Consider the following 25,229-nt stretch of genomic DNA (forward strand, 5'->3'; position numbering starts at 1 on the left):
CTGGACCTAATGGTCAGGGGGCCCTTTAGCTTTTATACTTTTCAAGAGTAGAACCAGACAGGCTCTCATTATGTTTCACAGGCACAGAATCTTTGAGGATCAAAAAACAAACTCTTCAGGGATCCTTTACTGTAGCACTGAGGAACAAACCAAAGTTGCCAGGATTCTCTGAGGGAAGCTGCATGCTTTAAATGTATGGTACGGATGTGACCAAAGTTGTATCTCACAGCAACTGAGGAAGTGGGTTTACGGGTACGTAAAGGGTTGTGGCAAGGATTCACAGTTCTGTGTTGTGATGCTGCTTTAAATCTCCTATGCTGCCACAGGCCTCCTCAACTATGAAAAGAACCAGAGCCATATCTCCCTCTTCCCCACTAGAAAGTTATTTAAATAAAACTTACGAAAAGGATTCCGGTATTTATACCACAGGACAAAAAAAGGAGACACAGGGACATTTAGCTGAATAAAACACATTAAGATTTTATCTCATCATAGAGGGACATTTCACATAAAATTTAGAAAATCTCAAAGGTACAGATAACATTAGCAGCAAAAAGAAAGAGTTAACTGTTTGAACTACCCCTTGCTTCATTAGCTTTTAATTAACATTAATGGGGCATGCTCAACAATCCATCAACTATCTTCTGCTGGAATCAGCATTTTAGCTTCTGTCCTGAACATTTTTATAGTGGTCTCTGGAAACATCAATCTCTTTTAGAATCTTCATCCGTATAAGGAAATCAAACTTACATATTTTTTTGTATGTGAGTTTGTTATTTTTACATACATACACGCACATATTCATTGTCTGTGTGACTAGTAACTAAATTATTCAGATTTGTATAGTTCCTGCACGAGAAACCCTCAGGAACTAGCAGTAGTACCAGCGAGGCTGCCTGAGCTAGCACTACACATTATTCATTGTAGGAATCAAACGCCAAGAATGAACCAGCTCCCAAGGAAGCAAACCTGGGCCTGGGCTGCAGGTGAGGGTTCAACGTGATTCATTGTTCCTTCATATTGTTTTAAAAATAAATGCATCCATAAACCTAGCCTAGCTCTCACCCTGATGTGCTAGTTTTCTATGTGCAGGGCAATTTATTTGCTAATTTTCGAGGAAGGGTTGTATGGAAGAGCATTCGGTCATTCCATTTTTGATCTCCAGTCTAAAGTGATGCAGCCAAGGCACAGGTTTACCCCCTCAGTGAGAACAATGATTCCTGGCTATCTTGTCTCCTGTATTGGCAGGATCGCATGTGCTACAGAGTTTTGTGTAGCATTTAGCCACGGCCCCAGCAGCCAGAGGGATGGGAAGCTCAGCAGGCAGATGGTTATTTGCACTCCCTTGGCTCTGAAGAGCTACGCCCAGAAACAGCAGTAGGAATTACCTCTCCCTCCCCATAGATTGGGCTGATCTTTACTGAAATATTACCTTCTTGGTTCATGGGATTATACACACTTGGGATCCCCCTTATAGGAAGATCTCACATCCAGAGGCTGGCTCTCTCTGTACAAAAAAACACAAAACAAAGCTTGCTCCTTTTCTTGAGAAAGAGAGAGTAAAAGTCTGGTTTTTTTGGGACAGAACTATCCCACATTCACAAGAATGAAGGGTGAGAGGAGAGAAGGGAGTCTACTGCGTTCCTTTTCCTGCGGATTTGTCTTTCCGAATTTAATAGGTGAGGTACTTTATTTCAGAGTATATGAGTGGAAATATGACGGAGCAAGCCCGGTACAGAACAGCAACGCTGCTGAAGATCGCTCGCGGCTTGGTGATCCAGGACTCGGACTTGAAGCAGAAATACACGGCGTAGAGGGCAACAGCAAAGAAGTGGCCAATCAGGACGACAGGCTTGGGTGATAAGCTGCAGGGAAGGATTAAGGAAATGATGAAAAAGGCGATTCACCTTACGAGCAATGTACTAGATTTTACAAAATACTAATCCATTGAAATGGTTGGGCAACCAAGCCTCTCGACCTTCATTGGCTCCCAGTACATTTCTGAGAACAATTCAAAGTGTTGGTGCTGACCTTGAAAGCCCTAAATGGCTTTGGCCCAGTATACCTGAAGGAGCGTCTCCACCCCCATCGTTCTGCCCAGACACTGAGGTCCAGCTCCAAGGGCCCCCTGGTGGTTCCCTCATTACAGGGAAACAGGCAGACGGCCTTCTCAGTGGTGGTGCCCACTCTGTGGAATGCCCTCCCATCAGTTGTCAAGGAAATAAACAACTCTCTGATTTTTAGAAGACATCTGAAGGAAGCCCTGTTTAGGGAAGTTTTTAATGTTTGATATTTTATCGTATTTTTAATATTCTGTTGGGAGCCACCCAGAGTGGCTGGGGAAACCCAGCCGAATGGGCGGGGTATGTATGTATGTATGTATGTATGTATGTATGTATGTATGTATGTATTTTAGTAGTAGCAGTAGTATTTGATCCCCAGCCCCTCTACACCTCACTGGTTAAGTGGACTCATGAAAGGTCTCTTTCACATGGTTTCCAAAGAGAGTCCTGCTCTGAACAACAACCTGAGAAGGTTTTTATAAACATTTCTCCAACTTACACAGACAGTAATCCAACTGGGCCGGATACGCACTCGCCACCAAGCTTGAAATAAAGGAAACAGGCTTGCCTTAACTGACGCAGAGAAACTGCAAAAATAAATTAAAAAGAACACTGCTTTACAAGGCACAGAAAATAAGAGTGGAATCAACTACTTAAATGAAGAATAATCTTATAACATACATGGCAACACACACGAATTTCTAACATCCTGCCCCTCATTTCTTCAGTCTGATATTATGCATTTTTAAATAATCGCCACCACAACAAACTGATGCAGCAACAGTGCCTTATTGTTATTATTTATGCATTTATACACAGCTTAATGTCAAAATACTAAATCAGTTTACAAATCCAAAGACCAATTACACAAACATTAACATATAAACACCCATTCTTAAATCACACAATAAAACAATCCCATTAAAACATTCATTAAATTATGCAACGAAACAATCCCATTCCAACAAAACATCAATTAAATGATGAGACTCAGGTGGTGAGATCAACGTAATGCCTGTGTGAGCAGAGGTGCTTTCAAAAGCTGCCTGGAAGCCCATACAGGTGGGGCCTCTCATATTTCACCAGGGGTCACTCCAGGAACACTGGTGCTACCAGTGAAAAAACCCGCTTCTGTGTCACCACAAGCTAATGATCATTACCATTGCAAGACTGTCATACGTTATGCAAACTATACCCATACTAAAAATCTAAGTTTGTGCTCTGATGAATGGATCTAGGCTGCACCTGCAATCTACAAAGCATTCATTGAGACTTAACAACTCTGTCAATTAATTTATTAATTTATTAATATAATTTATTTGCTTTCCAGGCTAGCATAACCTTCCAACGAAATGCTGAGAGTAGACTTTTTTTTTTTTTTTATATCCCATAGTCCACTTAGGTACTGACTGAGAAAGTCAGATGGACAAAACACATGTTAAGATTGCCATAAGGATGCTGTTGACATCCCTGTTCTAAATACACCTTTAGGCACCAGGTGAAAATGTTCCTCTTTAACTAGACCAGGCATAGTCAAACTCGGCCCTCCAGATGTTTTGGGGCTACAATTCCCATCATCCCTGACCACTGGTCCTGTTAGCTAGGGATGATGGGAGTTGTAGTTCCAAAACAGCTGGAGGGCTGAGTTTGCCTATGCCTGAACTAGACATTTGGCTGACAGACATCTGGTGCCTATGTAAACGGTTTATTGGAAGGGGGATTATTGGTTTGTTTCTCTTCTTATTTTTATTATGCCTTTTGTGTATTTTATATTGCAATTTTATGTTGTGAACCGCCCAGAGATCTATGGGTATAGGGCGGTACACAAATTTAGTAAGTAATAATAATAATAAATGTCCCATGTTCAGAGCAGAAATGACAGCGCAGAAAAGCTTGTTCTCAATGGCAATCCCATGGCTGTCAAACAGTGCGCTTCTGCCTTAGCGGTGGATGGGTGGGTGGATGATCAAGGTGTGAGTTTGCCACAGTGCAGCTAAAGTAATATGGAGGTCAACAGGTCTTGCATCACTTAATTTGGAGCAAAATAAATTTATGAAGTGTAATTAACTTTGTGTGTACCTTTTTGAAATGCACTTACCATCTGTTCCAGCAAATAATTCATAAAGCGCCTGAGCAAGGACGTTCACGACAAAGGAATGGGACTTTCTTCTTGTCCAGTAAAATGACTTCTTTGCCTGCAAAATGTAAGATAAGATTACTTGCTGGCATCTGGATGCAACATAACATTGCATACGCAGTGGGGTTGACTAGTTCCAAGATGGTTTAAGATGGGGGCACTGGCAACTTACTCCACCAAATGACAGAGGAATGGTCTCACGATGAGAAGGGATCTCAAGAGCTTGTCAGCAAATTGTTATCAGTACACCTATGGATCTGCTTTATATTGAGTCAGATCATTCGGCTTATTTCTAGTCTGCTCTTACTGAAGGAAGCTCTCCAGGTCAGAATTCTGTCCCATCAGTTGCTACCTAACAATCTGAGATGACAGAAATAGAACATGAGACCTTTTCTGTGCAAATGCTAGTTAGTGCTCTACCATGGAAGCATGGCCTGCTCCCTTTTTGCATTTCCCCACAGAGAATGCATAATGCATTTCACATTCTTAAAATGGTGCACATGATTTATGGGTACCTCAGTTGGTTAGAGGGTGGTGCTGATAACGCCAAGGTTGCAGGTTCGGTCCCTGTGTGGGAGGGCTGCATATTCCTGCATTACAGGGGGTTGGACTAGATCAGTGTTTCCCAAACTTGGGTCCCCAGCTGTTTTTGGACTACAACTCCCATCATCCCTAGCTAGCAAGGCCAGTGGTCAGGGATGATGGGACCTGTTGTCTGAAAATAGCTGGAGACCTAACCCTGGACTAGATGGTCCTCAGGGTCCCTTCCAACTCTACAATTCTATGACACCTATTTCATCACCCATCACAAACAAGCCCACCATGGTGTCAAAATGTCCAGAAATGTCACATCTCTAAACAGAAATTATAGGAATAGCAGGACCAGGCTTGTCCCAGCAGAATACTTTGTCAGAAACAAAATAGTTTTCTGGCATCTTAAGTATTTATTGCAGCATAAGTTTCCATGTATTACAGCATGGATCACAAGTTACACGTGACAAGCAGAAGTGAGTTGAGCAAGAATCTTATCAGACTTGTTTGCCAATGTCCTCTAATCAATTCTCTTAAGTCCATCATTATACTGTCATGAGTTTGGAGAAGGAGGATGTAGGCTGTATGGAAGATCCTTCTAATTCCTGGATCCAACAAGTGTTAAAATATAAGCCAGGCTAGCTTTCCCTAAAGAATCCTGGGGAACTGCAGTTTACCCTTCAGAGAGCTACAGTTCCAAGAAGCCTTGACAAACTATAGTTCCCAGGACTCTTTGGGGAAAACTATGTGAGTTAAATTCATGGTGGGGTTGTGACCACAGTCCTCCCTCGAACCTGAAAGTTTGGTGTGCAGGTGATCGGAACTCAAGATTCTCTCTAACCTAGAAGAGGCAGCAGCTTAAAGTTGCAAAAAACCCCAAAACCCTTACCTGAACCAAAGTCCCCATCCCAAAAGGAAAAGCCAGAATCATGCCCATGCTTTTAAGTTGCTTTGGGTTGCCCTGTGCAAAATAAAGTGACTAACGAATGTAATAAAAGAAAAAGAATAAAATTACCTCCAGAATAGCAGAATCCTCATACAGGTCTGGAATGGCCTGCAGCAGGTGTCTCCATATCTTGATGTCATTCAGAACAACAGTCATTCCTCCACCTGTTAGAGGGTGCCTCATGTTGTAAGCGTCACCCAGAAGGAGGACTCCTACGTAAAAAAAGAAGGAAACAACCTCTAAAATCAACCACTGTTGCATAGATGTAGAATCCTGGCATTCATTCTAAACTTTGGCACACTTTGGGGTTGGCAGGTGCCACTATCTTTCCTAGCAATCTCTAGATTGCTTCATGCCTCTACTGAGTGAAGTGGCATCATCGTAATGCTAAACAGAGTGACAGCAATGATTCCAACCCTGCCCTCTAAGCCCTGGGGCCGAGGGACCATGGAAGGTGCCAGCGAATGGTGCCTGCTGGGTTTCTGGGCACTGAAGGTATAGAAAATAGAAGCATGATTGAACTAAGCACTTAGAGGGGCAGGTGCATTCAGCCCCTGAGCTTGAGGTTTACCACCTCTTTCTTAAAGTCTGAGGAACAACCCCTTTGTTTTCAAAGGCTGAAATCCAAAGAACTATGCAAGTAGTTCCCCACACCTGAGAGGTTTAGGCTTGTGTTTTGCACCCTATTTGAAAGGGGAAAGTCTTTCCAAAGAAGTTTGGTGATACGGCACTGGTGGGTGGGATTCTGTGCTGTTCAAAGCGAGGGGGAACAAAACCCCACTGCCCTTGGATGGGCAGATCCTTAAGCCTTTCAGCTTTCAATTCACTCTTCTGCTCACAGACCTGATTTGTTTACAGGGGACGGAGGCAGAAAGCTTGCTGGCATGGTCCTCAGGCGATCATTCTGCACAGCGATTAGGAAAGGCTCCTGTAAGTGCGCTGCAAAAACAAAATATGCAAAAGTTCAGTCATTTACAGAACATTCAATCTTTTCATCAAGATTCAGAAGAGAGACATCATTAATACCTAGCTCCAACCTGTCCCCCCAAAAGTCATTAGAAAACTGAGACAAGTTGTTAGATCTCCTACAGAACTCCGGTGACCTAAAGATAAATCCACTCTGGGGGCGGGGGGGGGGGGAACCACTTAGAAGTCAATCCGTTGGGATTTCTTTCAAAATTATTGGCACCAACATGAGAAAACATTATGGAAAGTGTAAGGTGTCCTAATGCCAAATAAAAGTGAAGTATTGTACATCTCAAAATGCTTGTTAAAACTAGGCTGTTTTGGATAAATAAGGATGTAGATGGAGCAGGAATCAGAGAGCAACAAGCAATACATGTGAAAAGGATCCAGGGGTCTTAGCAGACCATAAGATTGAGTCAACAGTATGATGCAGCAGCAAAAAAAACTAACGCTATTCTAGGCTGCAACAATAGAAGTACAGTCATACCTTGGATCCCGAATGCCTTGCGACTCGAACGTTTTGGCTCCCGAACGCCACAAACCCAGAAGTGAGTGTTCCAGTTTGTGAACGTTCTTTGGAACCTGAACATCTGACCCGGCTTCTGCGGCTTCTAATTCAGTGCAGGATGCTCCTGCAGCCAATCAGAAGCCGCGCCTTGGTTGTCAAATGTTTTCGGAAGTCAAACAGACTTCTGGAATGAATTCCGTTTGACAACCAAGGTACGACTGTATAGTGTCCAGATCAATTATGAGATGATGGGAGTTGCTGTTCAGCAACATCTGAATGGCAAAATATTCCCCACATCTGATTTATTATTATTATTATTATTATTATCATCAGTAGTAATAGTAGTAGTAGTAGTTTTAGTAGTGTATCAGGAATATATTCTGCACACATCTGACTGAAATGATGGGGTGTTGTTCAAAAGCACATCTGTGAAACCCAGATATTCACTGGCAACTTGAAACAAACAGCCTCAATACTGAAGTACAGGAATCTATTCCCAGTACAAAACAGTCAGGTCAGTAAAGAGACCCACAGCTAAACAGTTGCAGTTTGCCATTGACAGAGCAAAGACATTTTTAACAGGTGAAGGTGAAACTCCATCAGACTCTTGCCCAAGAAAAAAATCCTTCCTGGTTCTGAAGAGACCCTTGCTGTAAAAAGCAAAACCAGCCTTTCAAGTTTTCTTCACAAACATACAACTTTTCAAATTACCATTTCTGGCTAGTCCCACAGCCTGCTCAATTCCCCTCTAATTCCCTCAGGGGCTCACTGCTCCAAGTACCCAAAGGTGCTCTAAGAGACTCCCAAACTGAGACAGCACAACTTGAGGCCACCCACCAGCAACACCTACACTAGGAAAATGCCACATTTCCAGTATATCACCTGGGGGAAACTGTTGTGGAAGATTTCCCTGAAGTCATTATAAGGAGGAAGATAGCGATGCCCTCATGACTGTAACAATGAACTGGTCAAATGTGGCTTTACACCAGCTATTTATCCTTGTGAATGTGTGACCACTGAGGGTAAGTGACGAAGAAACTTGAGATTATGCCCCTGTGCCTCTATGAAATCAGGCATACTTCAGGCATGCCCAATTTCAAGTCCATCATTGACCATGGACAGGATGTAAAAGGCTACCAACACAGGCACTTACACTGCAAAGGGCTATTTTCCACCATCCTCTCCCAGTCACAGCTACATTTCAACCAAGTCTAGAAACATGAATATATGCAAAAGATAATGCTCCTTGAAGCTTCAACTCTGAGTGCATGTTAATCACAGTTTAGACATTTAAAGTTTATTTCTTCAATGACGAGGCAATTCTGCATCAAATGAGAGTTGATGCAAACACTTAAGTAGATGGTTTCTTTCACAGTATTGACAACCTGTGCACATAATGCTTACCAGGTAGTTGTGGATAAATCCATTCAACCATGTATTCTTTAAGGTTCTTTGGCATTTCACCTCGAATGTCAACAAGGACTCTGGTTTCATTGGAAGAAATCTGGTAGAAAAGTACTGGACTAGGATTACCCAGAACAATTTCAGAATGGTTGGCTTTGAACTGAGGTGAATCCTTTACAGTGAAAGAAAGAGAAAAAGGTTATTAAAAGTGCCTTCCGACTTACATTTATCAATACATCCCTGGTTGGCCATGAATTCACTGGCCAGTTTTCAACAAACTACTAGTACAGATGCTCATTTCCCAATGTGTAAAATGTTAGCAACAGTGACCACATTTGGACAACCATTCCTCAGCTGGCATGATCCTGGTGCCCTCTTACATTTAACTAATTTCTCCCTTTGCACAAGTCAGAAAACAAACAAGGAAGTCTTCAGTTAGCTACCATTTCTTGTTTCATACAAAGTGGGAAACCATAGTTAACAGAATCATCTTCTTGGTGATCACTCGTGGCACACAAACACAGTTTTAGCGGTGTATCCGTAGATGGCTGTGGAGGCCATGGTCTGATTTTGGCTTTATATCCTGGCTTGTACCAAAAGCATTAATCTAGAGTTTCTTGTTTCTGACAGAGAAGGAAACAAGAGTTAAATGAATCCTTCCCAGCTTGTTCACTTGCTTGTGTGAAGGGTCAAGTGAAGTGGCTGAGTGCTATTTATACACTGGCTTACTAAACTACGATTCTCTGGACATCAGAAGCTGTTGTGAAGATGGATGAAATATGGATTGATAATGACAGGATTTAATAACGACAGAGGTATGACAACAATAGCAATTTAAATTGGACAACTTTGAAACATGCACCTTGATCACTGTAACATTTCCTCTTTAAGCATCCATGCCCAGCCCCAAATACAGCAGCCAATGAGGTTCACAGCAAGGTCAAGCGCCAAAAGAGCAGTCAATATGCAAAGGAATTGGGTGGAAGATCCGGAGAAGAACTGGGTGCTGGGGTTGAGACAGGCTGCTTTAGATTTCCCAGCAGCGCACCCAAGGGAAGCCTACGTGTTCCGTTGGGCCTGCCCTCTGGGAAAGGCCCGCCTCCCAGCCCACCTGCTATTGGTCGATTCTGCAGGCAGGCTTGAATCTGAAGCCCTGGCCAGCAAGGCAAGCAGCTATGCCTCCCCACTGGCCGTGTTATCTGAAGCCCCACACCAGGGATTTGAACCCTGGTTTACAATGATGGCCCACAATGCCACCGCACCATAGATGGTAAGCAGACTAACTGTAATCTTAGTTGTTGTTGTTTTTAAAAAGTAACACTTACTTTCAAAATTAACCCCACAAAATGAGATGGAACTCTAACTTTGTTGGAGATAAGTTGTTTTCTAAACTTGGAAAAGACACCATCAGCAATAACAGTAAGAGGTGCACGGATCTCCTGCAATGGGGAAGGATGAAAGAAAAAGCGATAAACATGATAAATAGTGTCATATAGTACAGTAACCCCTTAAGCCAGTCTATATTCACAGAAGTTTCATTCTCATTTGAAAGTTTGTCAGAGTTCTCAAAAGGAAATTGCACCATATCTCCGAGCAGCAGCTTGTGATGCTCTTCCTTAACATCAACAACACACACACACAGTTAAAACAATTGCATATATAAAAACAATTTAAAAAAACAGTTATAAATATAAAAAAATAGAACAGCAGCACATATATAAAATCAATTTCAATTCAGGACAGATGCCAACTGGGATAAAGATTTTAGAAGGCTTTTTGAAAGAGGAACACCATTAGCAGGCACCGAAAATGACACCTGTCTGATCTGCAATGGGAGGGAATTCCAAAGGATAGTGTTTGTTGCCTTACCAAAGGCCTGATTCTGAAATAATATGCAACAGACCACCAGATTGGGTGGTATTTGCAGAAGACCCTCTCCTGCAGAATGCAATGATTGATTTGATGTATAGAAGATGATATGAACTTTTAGGTATCCTTAGCATACTGTATATCTAAGGGTAAAAAGGTAAAGGACCCCTGAACGGTTAAGTCCAGTCAAAGGCGACTATGGGGTTGCAGCGCTCCTCTCGCTTTCAGGCCGAGGGAGCCGGCATTTGTCCACAGACAGATTTCCAGATCATGTGGCGAGCATGACTAAACCACTTCTGGCGCAACGGAACACCGTGATGGAAACCAGAGTGCACGGAAACAGCGTTTACCTTCCCGCCACAGTGGTACCTATTTATCTATTTGCACTGGCATGCTTTCAAACTGCTAGGTTGGAAGGAGCTGGGACAGAGCAACGGGAGCTCACTCCATCACAGGGATTCAAACCGCTGACCTTCTGATTGGCAAGCCCAAGAGGCTCAGTGGTTTTGACCACAGTGCTACCCACGTAGCATATATCTATTGAGGCAGCGGTCAGACTATGTTTTTTTCTTTCTGCTTTGGCCCTTAAGAAATAACCTTATGACTTTGAAGGGCAATGCTACAAAACATAATTTTCCTGTAAATATACTTTGTAGTCTGTAGACTAGATATGTATTTATGCCATGGGAGGAGAGGACTGAAAACAGAAAACAGATAAATAGTAATAATACTGTCATATAATTTGGCCCTGTGTTTTTAACCACACTCATTGTGCTAATTTACCTGTTGGGTTACCTTAATTGTTTCCTGCTTTAATTTGACAGAGGATTACTGTGCACCAAAACAACGTAGAATATTTTCCTGTAAAAATATATATGTCTATTGAGCCTCACCTTTGTAGCACCAGTTTCTTTATCTTTGAACAAAATTCCAACAACACGTTCATCTTCCTCAAGCAGCTGAGTCACTGTTCCTTCAATGAATTTTGTACTGGAAGAAAGCAGTTTGTTTATTTGTTTTAATACACACAATATCCATGGTTCATATTCCATAATACACTAAGTTAAGCACATGTCCATCTAAAATATACACTACTAACTTTAATAGGTAGAACCATTCCCCTGAACAGAACCAACTGCACAGGTTGTCTTCCTACTCCTGGGGAGAAAATAGACCCGTATTTAAACAATGGCCTTAAACCAGGGGCAGGCAACCTAAGGCCCGGGGGCTGGATGTGGCCCAATCACCTTCTCAATCCGGCCTGCAGATGGTCCAGGAATCAGCGTGTTTTACATGAGTAGAATGTGTCCTTTTATTTAAAATGCATCTCTGGGTTATTTGTGGGACATAGGAATTCATTCATCCCCCCCCCCACCAAAAAAAAGTATAGTCTGGCCCACCACATGGTCTGAGGGACAGTGGACCGGCCCACGGCTGAAAAAGGTTGCTGACCCCTGCCTTAAACCATGGTAAAATTGTGAACAAGCTTCTCCCATACCTCATAGATCTCTTGCAGCTTCTTCTCGCCTGCATGGAACCTGCATGGCTCAAACAAGCCATGCTATGATTTGCCATGTTGTCTGAACCAGGACTGTGGCTTGCATGAGCAGTTGGCAAGAAATTAACCAAACTTTTCTTATAAACCAATTGGATATCACCCCATGAGAGAGCTGTGGGACGCAGTTAATGATAAGCCCTAGTTTACCTTAAACCATTCTTTAATTTTCTTCAAAAAAAAAGCAAGAACTGACTAAGATAGAAAATAAAATCACATTATAACACTAAAAACAAATTTAATAGCAGAATAAGCAACCATATCATTAAAACTAAAGCAAAAGCAGATCCAACTAAGGGGTATTCAAGTCTCAATACATGAGGAGGAGAGAAGAAAAAACATTATAGCAGCCCACATCAGGTCAAAATTTGTTCAGTGCTGGAGTTAGGCAGGCTTGCCCAGGAAAGGCATTCCACAGGACAGGTATCACAACTGAGAAAGCCCTGCCCTATTCAGCTGGCAAGAGGTACCCAGAGAGAGCTTCAGAAGTAGGACAAACATGATGGAAAAAGTCAGTCCTCTCTAGGCAAGCTATTTAGAACTTTAAAAGGCAAGAATCAGCAACCAATTGATCATGGAAACAAATACATAGCCAGTGCGGACTGAATATAACTGGCATGGTTATGTTCTAGCTACCTTCCTCTAGGCAAGAATCTGGCGGCAGCAGTTTAAACTAAATGAAGTCTCTGAACACTATTCAACAGTGGTCTCACACAGAATGCATTGCAATAATACAGCATGGAAGTTATTAAAACACGAATGGCTGTGGCTATCTAGCGTAGTGACTATTAGAAATGCATTATTTCATACTATGGATTTGTTATGCAGCACACGTGCCAATAAGGTTGGCCACCACCAAGCCACAGGATCTGATATATTCTCTCCTGATCCTTTCTGCAATACTGACTCAGGAAATCTTGCCAATAGCCAACCCAGAGGATTGAACAGTTCATGATTCAATATATGTGCTGTGGGTATGAAGGTAGGTGGGGTATATAAAACTGAATACTCATCACAATGATTATCCCTTCTCATAAATATATTTTAAGGGTGAAAGATTACTTTAAAATGAGTTTTTAATCTGATATTTTTAGGGCTGCATGTGCTGTATTTCTAATTTCTCTCTCTTCACTAAAAAGCAGATGCAGAGAGGATTGAGACTGGGGCTGAAATATGGAAATAAGAGGATTAACTCTTTAACTCTGCACCATGGTCCTGATCAAAATTCCATCCCATCCACCCAAAGCTATGAGCCATTAAAAGGGAAAGAGAAGCATAACATGAGAAAGCCTGTATACATTCTCATACAGAGCTAATGGCAGCCCCATGAGTCATCTGCATCAGGGCGTCAATACAGAAGAAAGAGTTGAACCCTTTTCCTCTTGCCATAGCCCTGATCTAAGTCACTTCCTGCAGCTCCTGTTAGCAATTAGAACAAAGAATACATCATGTATAGTTTGACCCTGGTACAGTAAAATCAAACCAGGACATTTTGCAAATTAGTGGAAATGCAACTTTCAAGCAGCAGTTCCGTTCAAGTGGGAGGGAGCTACGAGACCTAACCATACTTCTAATTGGATGTGTGTGTGTGTGTGTGTGTGTGTGTATATTTCATTTTGCTTCGAGGAGGGAAAACACCTCAGTTTCCAGTTTCCTGGTGTCGCTGTTGCACAACCAGAGACGGTATCTAGTTGCACCTCTACTTGCATAAATATACTGATGCTGTTACTCAACAGACTCTGGGCTGGTTACAATCAATTTTAAAAACTAGAAACACTATTAAATACAGTAGTTTTCTAAGCAATTCAGACTTCAAAGGAAGCTTAACCGTGGGTTAGAATAGGAGCAGGCAACTCTGGCCCTGCTTGTTATTCTCTTATAACCTCTAAATACTGGTCATGCTGACTGGGGCTGATAGGAATTGTAGTCCAGCAATACCTGGAAGACCATAGGTTCCCCATTCCTGATTTAGAATATTGTCTGAATTGATAAACCATAGTTTGCAATTGGCTGGAAAGTGAGAACTGGAAAATATGGCTTTAAATTTCAATCAAAATGCTTGCTGTGATATTATTTTTTTAAATTATTCGGTAGGTGCTGGAAGCTGAGTAGAGAGGGTGCCTATCTGACCTCAAGTGGAAGTTCCAGTTTATTTTCTTTCAAGTGCCTAAAATGACTAAAGGTAAGCATGCCTGTTTGGGTGGTGCAGTAAAACATGTCTGTGGCTGAGTTGATTTGAGGAATTACTCGCACGACTGTATAAGCACCAATGCACTGCTGATGGCTGGGATGCTACTTCCAGTTGATATCAGACCACAAAGGTGTTATTCAAGTGATATAAAAGGAAAAACAAAATAAAAAAATAAAAAATAAAAAATAAAAAATAAATTCAACAAGATGGAAGGATGCACTTAGTACATCAGTCAGGCCTAGAACTGCTCATTCAGTAGATGCCTTATTATTTTAAGTTGCCGTTCTTACTTGGGTTCTGCCATGGCTGTCCTTCGGAGACCCATGATGAAACGCCCATGATGAAACGCTATTCCACTCTGTATCTGGCCATCCGTTTTGGCAGGGAAAGGAATTTCAACTTCTGATTTACTTTCTAGGTCATGAAGTACATAGCCGTTTATTGCGTGAGCATCAATCCCTTCCACAGCCTCTGCAAAATAAATGTCAATACATTAGGGAAAGTGCAGAGTTGAGGGCAGTATATGAGAAGGATACATATCAAGTTGTCTCAATAACATACATTTAGATCAAGTATTTATTATGTTATACGCACTAGGAATATGCAATGGAAATTCTCCCCAACCATGAAAAGGTATTTTGAACATTCTTCAGAATCTTAGAATCTAAGAATTTAAGCTGAATTCAGCCAATAAACCATGTATTATGTCCTTCTAGATGTTCAACAACTACCCTGTTTTCTACAGTCCCTGATAAGCAGCAAAAACAAGGGGTTTACCGAGTGCCTGGTAGGTCATATATGAATCATATATGGCTTCATTCAGTTTCATAGGTCTCATGTACATTACTGACAGAATTAAACAATAGTGACAGAGGGATTTTGTAATGTGGAAAGAAATGGAAACTCGTGCACCCCCACTCCTGTCAGAAGTCACCCCAAATCAAGGAGAGGCTAGATTCTAATTTCAGCCTATAGGCCAACGTATATAGAGAGGGGTTTTTTTTGGTATTATCATATTATAAAAGGCATAGATGGAAGGCAAGGATCAGGCTACCCAGCAAATTAAATAAACAAAGTGGGGCAACAAGCACATCAGAACAATGAGACAGGATTTGTGATTTGCTAACATACCTCCCAGTCCCAGGTCTTTCAGAGCATTGTATCCCCCTGGTTGCAGCAGTTCTCCAACTATCCTGTCAGGTTCCTTGAGATCCCTCTCAATTACTGTCACTTTTCTTCCATCCCTTGCCAGTACTGCTGCCAAAGCAGAGCCAAGCACACCGGATCCCACAATGATAACTTCTGGATCACACGGAGGGGTGAGATTTGAACCCGTAGTTGTCTCAATTGTGCTCTCAGGTGAGGTACCAAATTCCCTTCTATCCTGCGTAAAGATGAAGCCATAAGCAAAGCAAAACAAATGCATTTTAGGCTATTGTGATTACCATTTACTTCAAGGACTTGGGCTGACAAATGTCACAAAAGCACAGCATATTGAGGGAGAGAATTCTGTACATGATATATACATAGAGGAACTTGAGCTACATATAATGCTCTTGGATGAAACTGATTATCTTCACTCATTCCAGTACAAGTTCAGGTTCTGTGACAGAATCAGCCTTGGGTGCCCCGGTGGATTATCTTCTTTAGGAAAGGAATGGAGAAATGAAAACTTGCTGATTCCCCTGGATCTCTCAGCGACTTTTGATATGGATGGCCACAGTATCTTCCTGGACCACTCCTGGATGACCTCAATGAATTGGCTACAATCATTAACATACCAAGTCCCATTGAACACAGTAGGAATTACCATAGTGCCAAGAAACCATGCACAGAATTGCACTTGCATGTACATTATGTGCTCCTCAAAATGGCAAGGAAGGATGTTGTTTCTTACCTACATATGCTAGATATAGGACAGATACCCTCTCCCTAGCAAGCTAAGAGGGGGAGGGGAATCTGAAATCCTAGGAACGTATTACGAAGGAGCTAATGTTTGAGAATTTCAAATAACTGTTATTAAAATCTCTTATCAAGCTACATAGTTCTGAGTGTTGAGCTTCGTTGAATACAAAACCAATGGAAGATGTTGCAATTTCCCAAAAACTGAACGTTCTAGATCCCTCTCCCCCAGTTTGGGAAATGCTGGCTTAAGTAGATTTCCCTCACCGTTCAGGAACACAAACCTGCAATCTGATTTTCAAAAAGAAATTCCGCCTTCAGAAATCCCCAGTATTAAAAACAAATTTCTCTGAAAGGTGCAAGATGATTGTTTTAAAACATAGGGAAGAGATCTCAGTCCTGGGTTGTCATGCTAAGAGCCAACATACCTCTTTGGATTTCGGTTTCAACACCTTTGGAGAGCCTGCGTGGAATTTAGTCCAGAAAAAACCAAGGAGAGGCACAGCGGCAAGAAAATTAGAGAGCATTCCACAATGGGGTTGCCTGTGCTTCTGTTGCTTTAGTCCCCATGTCCGGTACCGATAGGACAGCAGCAAACCAATAGAGAACACCAGCATGGAAATCAGGACCTCCTTGTTGGCATAATTCAGCAAATCTCCACATTTCTTATAGACATAGATGAAAGAGGCAATGCCCAGAAAAGTCCACATTGTGGAAGAAGGGTGTGCTCTCTCACAATCACTGCTGGATTCCTCCCTTTTCGAGCTTGATTCTGAATAAAGTTCCTTGAACAGGGCTACACACACACACACACCGTACAAATTGTGTTACGAAATTACAAAGATCCTCATTTCAAACCAAAGGAGGAGAATTAAAAAACTGTACTACAAATCCAAAAAGGTAAAAAAGAAAAATGCCAAGAAATTTAATACAAAACCTCTGTGGTCACAAAAAGCAGTTATTCGGCTTAGGCACCAGGCAGGAAAACATAGTGGATTTGCAGCTCCACCTATCGCCACTCGCTATTTCTAGGGTCAACATGTCCCTAGAAAAGGCATCGTTCATTTAAATTTCTTCAGCCATCTGCTGGTTTCTGCCAGGACACGTATTTTAAGGCTCTTGACCCTTCAGTCAGCAGGAATAACTAAACAAACAAATAAACAAACACCCGGGAAGGTATTGCGTGTGTTTTAAAAATGCAAAATGTCACAATCCAACAAGGGAATCGGAAGCGTATCTCCGGGTCCTGTGCTCCTTTCCCTCCTGCTCCTTCGTAAGCGATTCTCGATTCACCTGTGAACAAAAACCAAAAAGTTACTAAAACGAGAGAAAGAAAGCGTGCCAGCCACCGCCATCCCTGCCCAAGTGGCTGGTGGGCTTTGCAGGTGGCACACCTGGTTGGCAGGAGAGCATACCATCCTTGATAAAGGTGTGGAAATTTAATTCACAAGAATGAAGAACTGAAATGCATACATAAAAATCAAATAAATGTGAGGGCTGCTCCTCTTTCCCTCAGCGACCCTGACAGGATTTTTCTGACAGGGAAAGGGCTCGTTCCTTTAGTCTAGTCCTGTGGATGGCGGAGCTGTGCCGCCCTCAGCCCCAAGCTCCTCCGGGAAAGAGACCTGGGCTGTTGGTCCTGTTTGATGGCCTCTCCTCCTCCTCCACCACCTCAGGGAAATGGCTCGCCTATCTTCCCTGCCATCGTCTCCGCACGGCCACTCGCCTCCGCCCTCGCCGTGCAAAAGGAGCGCTGGGCGACTGAGGATGCTCTGAGCAGGTGAGGAGAGCGGAGGCAGGCGGGGGGGGGGAGGCCACGGGAGAAGAGGGCGGGGTTATGCTAATAGCCGGCTGCCGGCTCAACTCCTGCCTTCGCCTCGCGCTTTCCACGGCCCAGCCCCTCTTGGCCAATCCGCCGCGCTAAGACGAGATGGTGCTATGGCGCTCGGGCCAATGGGAAGCGGCGGCGGGCGGGGTTTCGCGTCCCGCCGGAGGCTAGTGCGATGTGACGTAGCGCGCGAGAGGTTCGGCGTTCGCGGATAGGCGGAGAGAGGAAAGAGGGGTGGGAGGGGGGAATGAGGTGTTTGCCGTTGCCATGGAGCCGAATAGGGAGATCGAAGCTGTCCCTAGCTGAGACGGAAAGTGTGGGTAAGAGATTCAACGGGCGTCTGGGAAAGGCTTCAGGGTGCTTAATGCGCATGTGTTTGGAGCATGCGCAGTGCGGAAGAGTGGGCCGCCTGCCCTCTCGCTGGCACTGCGGTGGCAACGCTGAAGGGAACGTGCCTGAGGAACTGAAGTGGGGAAGGTGTGCGCCGCATGGCAGAGTAAAGAGTGTTTTGTTTTTTACATTTAAGTCACGGCCTGTGCTCCTGAGCATGTACAGAGTGCCCTTTGCCTCACCGCCACAGAATAACTCGCAGGCCATTCGGGACTGAGGAGAAGGAAGAAACTGCCACGGCCCGGCATAGTTCTGTAGTCCAGTACCACTTTGTTCCTCGCTTTTAAAATACGTAAAAGATGAGGGGCAGAATAAAAACTAACGGACGGTGAAGCTTTTAAATAACGATGAAGAGGCGGGGCCGCGCTGCTCAACCAATCGCAAGGCCGCGCGAGGAGCGCCTGACGTCACGGCGTCGCCGAGAGGACGCCGAACGACCGCGCGCCCTCCTTGGGCCGAGGTTCCGTTGCCATGGCGACCGCGCGGCGCTTGGGCCCGGGGCGGCTGGCGCAGGAGGCCGCCGCGCTCGCTGCCGTCGTCCGGGGCTCCGTGGGGCCTCGAGGAGGGCACGTGCTGCTCACCCGCCCCACGGGGGAAGTGCTGCTCTCCAGGGACGGGCGGCGCGTGCTGGAGGCCTTGAACGTTGAGTCGCCCACGGCCCGGTAATCGACGGTCCCCGCTCCGCCCTTCCTCCTCACCAGCAGTTCCGTGGTCTAGGCCGCGTCGTCCGCGCGAAGGACTCGGGCGGGCCCCCTCTCTGGGGTTTCGGGGAGGGCCATGGGTTTAGCCAGGGAGGCGGCTGCCCCGCCTAAATCAAGGAAATAAAGGAAAAATGCTTAAAGTAGAAATGGTAAAAAGTTTTTGACAGGTTTTCTGAGCGCTTGGTGGTGTCAAAGAAAATATAAACTGTGGTTGAGACGTTGCATTCCGAGTCTGGTAGACAGATCCAGACACGGGATGGTGACAGCTGGGTGTCCTGCCCTCCCCCCCCCCAAAAAAAACCCCCATAAATCCTGGCTACGCCCAGGAGGAGGAGGAGGAGACATTGTGGACTGCAAATTTTCCACATCGACCACCTCACCTGTTTCTAAGGTTTTCGTTTTAATTTTTAGCACTTCAGAAGATGCTGCTCACGGATCTCCCATTCCCTGTCTAGCATTGCTCTTCTGCATATTGCTGTGAAAATTAGCTCTGTCTCACCAAGACTTGCAACTTAAGTGTGCATACTATTATTATAATTACTGGCCCACTCATGAATACAATGAACAGGGTGGTGATACAATGACTACTGCAATCAACACAATGTTTTATTTATATTCATTTTTCCACGTTCTTTTTACTTTATTTTTATTTGGTTTGGTTTTTCAAATGACAGTTTTACAATCACATACCCAACATAAACAGAAGATTCCAAAGAATCACCTGAACTTCCCTCCTCTCCTTTGTGGGTCCTATTGTTAGTCTTTTCCTCCTGCATCTTTTCTAATAATCCAAATCTTTTACATCTCCATTACAGTGGTGCCCCGCAAGACGAACGCCTCGCAAGACGGAAAACCCGCTAGACGAAAGGGTTTTCCGTTTTGGAGGCGCTTCGCAAGACGAATTTCCCTATGGGCTTGTTTCGCAAGACGACAGCCCATAGGGAAATCTCCGGGACAGTGGGGAAGCGCAGCTCGTCTTCCCCGCTGTCCTCGGACCTCCTCCGAAGCCTGGCGGCGGGGCGGGGACACCTCCTCCCGCCGCCGGGCTTCGGAAGGATGCCCCGATGCCGGGCGGCGAGGCGGGAACGCCTCCCCCCGCCGCCCGGCATCGGAACGATGTCCCGAAGCCGGGCGGCGGGGCGGGAAAGTCTCCCCCCGCCGCCCGGCATCGGAACGATGTCCCGAAGCCGGGCGGCGGGGCGGGAAAGTCTCCCCCCGCCGCCCGGCATCGGAACGATGTCCCGAAGCCGAGCGGCGGGGCGGGAATGCCTCCCCCCGCCGCCCGGCTTCGAGGGATCGTCCCGGTGCCGGGCGGCGGGGCGAGAAAGCCTCCCCCCGCCGCCTGGCATCGGAACGATGTCCCGAAGCCGGGCGGCGGGGCCGCGAAGCCTGGGCGCGCTGGCAACTCCGCAAGGAGCGCTCCCGCTGCTTGCGGAGAGGTCCGCGAAGCCTGTCCTGGACCTCTTCTGAAGGCAGGCGGGGGGCAAAAGTCTTTGTCCCCCCTGCTTGCCTTCCCAGGGGCTTTTAAATCGCCCGGACAGAAGAGGTCGGGGGAAGGCGGTTTCCATAGGAACGCATTAATTGATTTTCAATGCATTCCTATGGAAAACCGTGCATCGCAAGACGAAAAACTCGCAAGACGAAGAGACTTGCGGAACGAATTAATTTCGTCTTGCGAGGCACCACTGTATATCCAAAAAATCACCATTAAACTACAAGTGTTCTTCCAATCCTACTAACAATTTTAACTGTTTACAATGGTTTTTAAGATAAATTATAAATTTTCTTCGACACAAGTTAGTATTACCACGGCAACTATCTGTAAACAAACAATAAATGTCCATAAAATGGCAAAAGTAGTTTCTTTCCCAAATAGGTTTTATCTTAAACAGTAGCAAACATGGTAAATAAAGACTTCACTTGTAAAACAGTGCTCATTTCTTCTCTTTCCAAAATAGATTTTATCTTGAACCATTGCGTAATAGAGAGTCCACTTGTGATATACCAGTGGTTCAGTGCTCCGATGTTGTTCCATAATCCGACGTTTCATCACTAAAGCGCTTAGTTATCGAGTTTTGTAATAAATAATATGCAAGAGAAGATGGTATGTAAACAACTTAAAGCAGGGGTGTATCTGTCCCCATCTGCATGTTTAAAATGGGAGGAGCATTTTCCTTCAGTTTGTTAAACCTCCTTTCCAGCTGGATACTGGTGCCCCTGGGACTGCCCTTCACCCTAAGATCCCAGGGCAGGTTACACCAATTGAAATCTAATGTTAAAAACAGCTTACAATCATAGAAATAAGGTGGGCCCTAAAAATGTACCTCTCAGGTGTCAAAGGTGATGGCTGCTCCCATCCAGATAGCTCAGAGGGCCATAATCTATGACTTCCCTCACAAAGGCATCATTTATTTCAGTTGATATCATCCCATGTTTATCATGGTCAAAAACACAAGAAGTCACATGCCCATCCCCCTTATCTCCTAAACTGAAAGGCAGCCTTTCCTCATAGGGGAGTTTCTCGAGACCCTTAATCGCTTTTGCTGGTGTTTTGTGCACATTTTCCACCAACGTCATTTTTAAGGCACAGTGAACATAGAAACCATGACCTCCACACTGAGGCACTTTCACAGAAATATTGCCCCCCTCGCAGCCTCATAGTCCAGTGGCCCATGTATGGAATCTGTCCACAACCATTGTGTTTAATGTCTTAGTACAGATAACTCGCATCTCAGGAAGGTTGTAATGTATGATGTTTCGTTGTGTTTTTATTGGAGGTGCTCAATCACAATCTTATGTGAGTGGGTGGAATAAATAAATAAAAATGGAAACCCTCTGTTCCCCACTTTCCACTTGTTTATTTCCTGCACACCCAGCTGGTTTTCCTTGTTTCAGGCTCTGGGAAGGTCCATGGGAGGGCCCTGGGAACCTTCTCCCAGAGGCTAGTAATCAACAAAGCACCTTAATAGCTTCTGGGAAGGATGTGTGGGAGGTTCTCAAAGTGTCCCAGAGGCCCATAAGAAAGGCTGTGCCTTGCTTCCAAATTCTGGGAAAGCTGAGTGAGGGCCCTGGGAGCTAGACCCTCTTGCCACCTTCCCAGAGCCCAGTAAGCAGCCCCCTGACTTTATGCAATTCTGCATTTAAAATCAGATCCCTGGAACCAAACTCTCACTTAGGTTGCAAGTTACTTGTATACTGGGATCTCACACAGAAACTGTGTTTATGTTTTTCTGCTGTAGATTTGTAGAAAAGAAATAATTCACTTAGAGATATTTCAAATATAGTAAGTCCGCAGTCTACACAGGGGTTACATTCCAGGGATCACGCCTAAAGCCAAAATCATGTATAGTCAAAGCACATTGGGTTCAGTCTCGGGTTAGATTGCCAAAGTCATTTTTCCTGAATTCCTCCCCCTTTCTGCTCCTATGTATGTATGTATGTATTGTCATGCGCATAGAGCTGAATGCGCACAAGTTAAATGCACATAAGTTGTGGGCTTACTTTAAACCATTTGTTTCTTTTTGGCTTTTAACAGAATGATGATTTCATGCATTTCCGCACACTGCAATTTGACTGGGGATGGTGCTAAAACGTTCATCGTAATTCTCTCCATTTTACTTCAAGAACTTGAAAAACTTGTTAAAGGAGGTAGTCCTTCCTGTTATGAGAAGATCCAAGGAAGAGAGAATTGTAAAGAAAAATTTTACAGACTGAAACAAGTTTCCCAGCTTCTTATAATGATCCAGATGGACATTCTAGATTACATAGTGACAAGAGACCTTGAAAAGCATTTTCATTCAGTATTTTCCGTTTCTGATGAAGAAATAAGTATGAGCACAATGGGGTTGGTACTGGAAGCTTATTTTTCTGGGAAAGTAGGAATCAATAGACAAAAGTTTCTTTCCCAGTTAAGCTGTGATTTCTACTTCAGAGTTACTGCTGGTAAAAATAGGAGTGAAGTCCTATGCTTTGTGGATGACTGTTTTGCTGAGTTGCATACTACTGTGACAGGTCTTCCTGTTTCAAGTTCAAGAATCCTAGATGGGCTTATTCTTCACAGAGACTTTGCTGTGTACTGTCCTGCAGACGGTGACAAAAAAGTTCTAGTTATAACAGAACCTATCCAGCCTGCTTATTCTGACTTGGGTGCTGAAGTTGTCATAACTGCTGAAAATCAACATGGGACATCTAAAACCTGGATTACAAAAAGAACAGAAGCTGTTCTAAAGCACATGCGGGACAATGACATCAAGGTTTTATTGTCAAGTGTAAAACAACAGGAAGCTGTTCATAACTACGCAAAAAGCAGTGGCATATCTATTGTAGAGTGCCTGTCCCCAGAGGAGATATCTCTTATCTACAAGATCACAAATATTTCACCTTTTAAGCCATCTTTGGACAATATTCACACTGAAATCACAGGAGCCGCTGTTGCAAAATTTTGCCAGCCATTGCTCCTTGGTGCCAAAAGACTTGTCCATATAGGCTTTGAAAGGACGCGTGCCCTTCAGCTCCACTGTGTGATTCTCTGTGGGCCAGTGCATGGGGTTACTGAGCAACATGTCTGTGCTTTTCATGGCGCGTTCAAAATGTTGCGACAGATGTTTACGGTTGTTAGTCTGACTGAGCAAAACCTCTCCGAAACACTGCATAATAGTCAGCAGTGTTCTGATGCACAGCAACATTTTGTAGAGAAGCACACTGGCTGCGGTGAGGTTCACGCTTGTGCCAAGCAGCCAAGACCTTGTGGGTTTGAAATGGAAGAGGACTTTGTTGTTTCTGCTTCATCGGTAGACAGAGTGTTGGCCTGTTCATCTGTGCATCTGCCTAACTCATGGGGTGTAGATTTGGCGCATGATGCCATGTGCTCAGAACTACGTGAATGTGAACATGATTTAGTTGACGTGCAAAAGGTGTCTCAGAAACGCAATCATCCAAAAGGAATGTTGAGAATGGACGGGAATGAATCACTTGCGAAAAATCAGCTTGCTCCTACCAGAGTAGAGAGAAGCATCAGTTCCAGAAATGTACTTGTGAATCTGCAACCCACTGAGGACAGTTGTACTAGGCAAGGCCATGGAGTTAAAGAAGCGGATAATATCAGAAGCCATATTCAGAGTAATTCCAGCTCTTACATAAAGGAGGGATCAGTTTTGCCAGTCGGTGGGATATTCGAGATACTGTTACATTACTACCTGTCCTGCTATGCAAAGCGGTGCCAGTTAGCAAATGTATCCATTCTTTGTGCTGTAATTGCTGATGCATTGCTCAGTGTTCCAAAAACCCTCTGTAGGGCACAGAAAAGGGATGCTTTTCCGCAGCTCTATCTTGAAGTTACCAGCGCTGTCAGAAATAATCGACCGCTTCTGCCAAATGAAGAAAGGTTAGAATCAGTGTCCTGTAAGTACCAATTAGTGGCTTCCATTCTTCAATGTGCAGCTAGGCTTTTAAGTATTGATCTTATTGTTGGCATTAAGAGGTTACCTCAGAAGACCGAAGAAAGCGATTCAGAAGCTGATCTGTGAATAAAGGGTTTTCGTATGCAAGTGATGCAGTTGCGAGAACCAGCTACGTCCTTTAATAATAATAATAATAATAATAATAATTTATTATTTGTACCCCGCCCATCTGGCTGGGTTTCCCCAGCCACTCTTGGCGGCTTCCATAAAAACCAGAAATACATTAAAATATCACAGATTAAAAACTTCCCTGAACAGGGCTGCCTTAGTCTTTAGTCTTCTTTAGTCCAGTGTACTTCTTTGCAGCCCCAGGACTTTTCAGATCCTAACAGAAAGGTGGAGAGAGGGGACATTGGCTGCAAATTTTCTTAAATCCCATAATGTATTTCTGGCCGATAGATTGGATATAGATTTAGACAAGGAATTGTGACACATTGAGGCTGCAATGCCAAAGTCACCTATCTAGGAGCAATTGAATTTGTTGGGACTTACTTGAGGGAGGTGCTTGGATAGGTGCCCCCTCCAAATTTTAGAGAGCTCATTTGGAAGGAAACACTGGCGATGATGAATGCTTTCTGGAAATGTTGGGGAAACTTGCTTCCGCACTACATAGGTTGAAACTGATTTAGCATGTTTATCTGTCTTAATAAACAAAACTTTAAAAGCATGCTATGTTAATTTTATGCCTTGTATAAGTACCTCCCCAAAATTCTAGCAGTCAAAAAATGCTTGAACTGAAATATTTGATCGGGGTGTGTGGGTGTGTAAAAGTCCACTTA

General features: G+C 43.9%; 2 protein-coding genes across 2 annotated transcripts; one reads left to right on the forward strand and one right to left on the reverse strand.

The window, feature by feature from the left end:
• Positions 1 to 460: 460 nt before the first annotated feature.
• Positions 461 to 17,496, reverse strand: SQLE (squalene epoxidase). Its single transcript, XM_081874348.1, has 11 exons — positions 16,501 to 17,496; positions 15,302 to 15,554; positions 14,461 to 14,641; positions 11,318 to 11,414; positions 9,881 to 9,994; positions 8,556 to 8,727; positions 6,521 to 6,616; positions 5,747 to 5,889; positions 4,162 to 4,258; positions 2,563 to 2,650; positions 461 to 1,865 (listed from the first exon to the last, which is right to left on the reverse strand). The coding sequence occupies exons 1-11, from the start codon at positions 16,780 to 16,782 to the stop codon at positions 1,673 to 1,675; spliced, it is 1,716 nt and encodes a 571-aa protein (XP_081730474.1). The 5' UTR covers positions 16,783 to 17,496; the 3' UTR covers positions 461 to 1,672.
• A 1,093-nt stretch (positions 17,497 to 18,589) lies between these two features.
• Positions 18,590 to 24,555, forward strand: BBS10 (Bardet-Biedl syndrome 10; the record flags this gene model as incomplete). The annotated part of the gene is given in 4 exon segments (XM_081874218.1): positions 18,590 to 18,617; positions 18,620 to 18,739; positions 18,742 to 18,952; positions 22,527 to 24,555. Coding segments are annotated over 4 exon segments (2,349 nt in total). The 3' UTR covers positions 24,517 to 24,555.
• Positions 24,556 to 25,229: the final 674 nt, after the last annotated feature.

This window comes from Podarcis erhardii, assembly GCF_964252035.2.
Source record: "Podarcis erhardii genome assembly, chromosome: 8".
In the NCBI taxonomy this organism is placed as follows: Eukaryota; Metazoa; Chordata; class Lepidosauria; order Squamata; family Lacertidae; genus Podarcis; species Podarcis erhardii.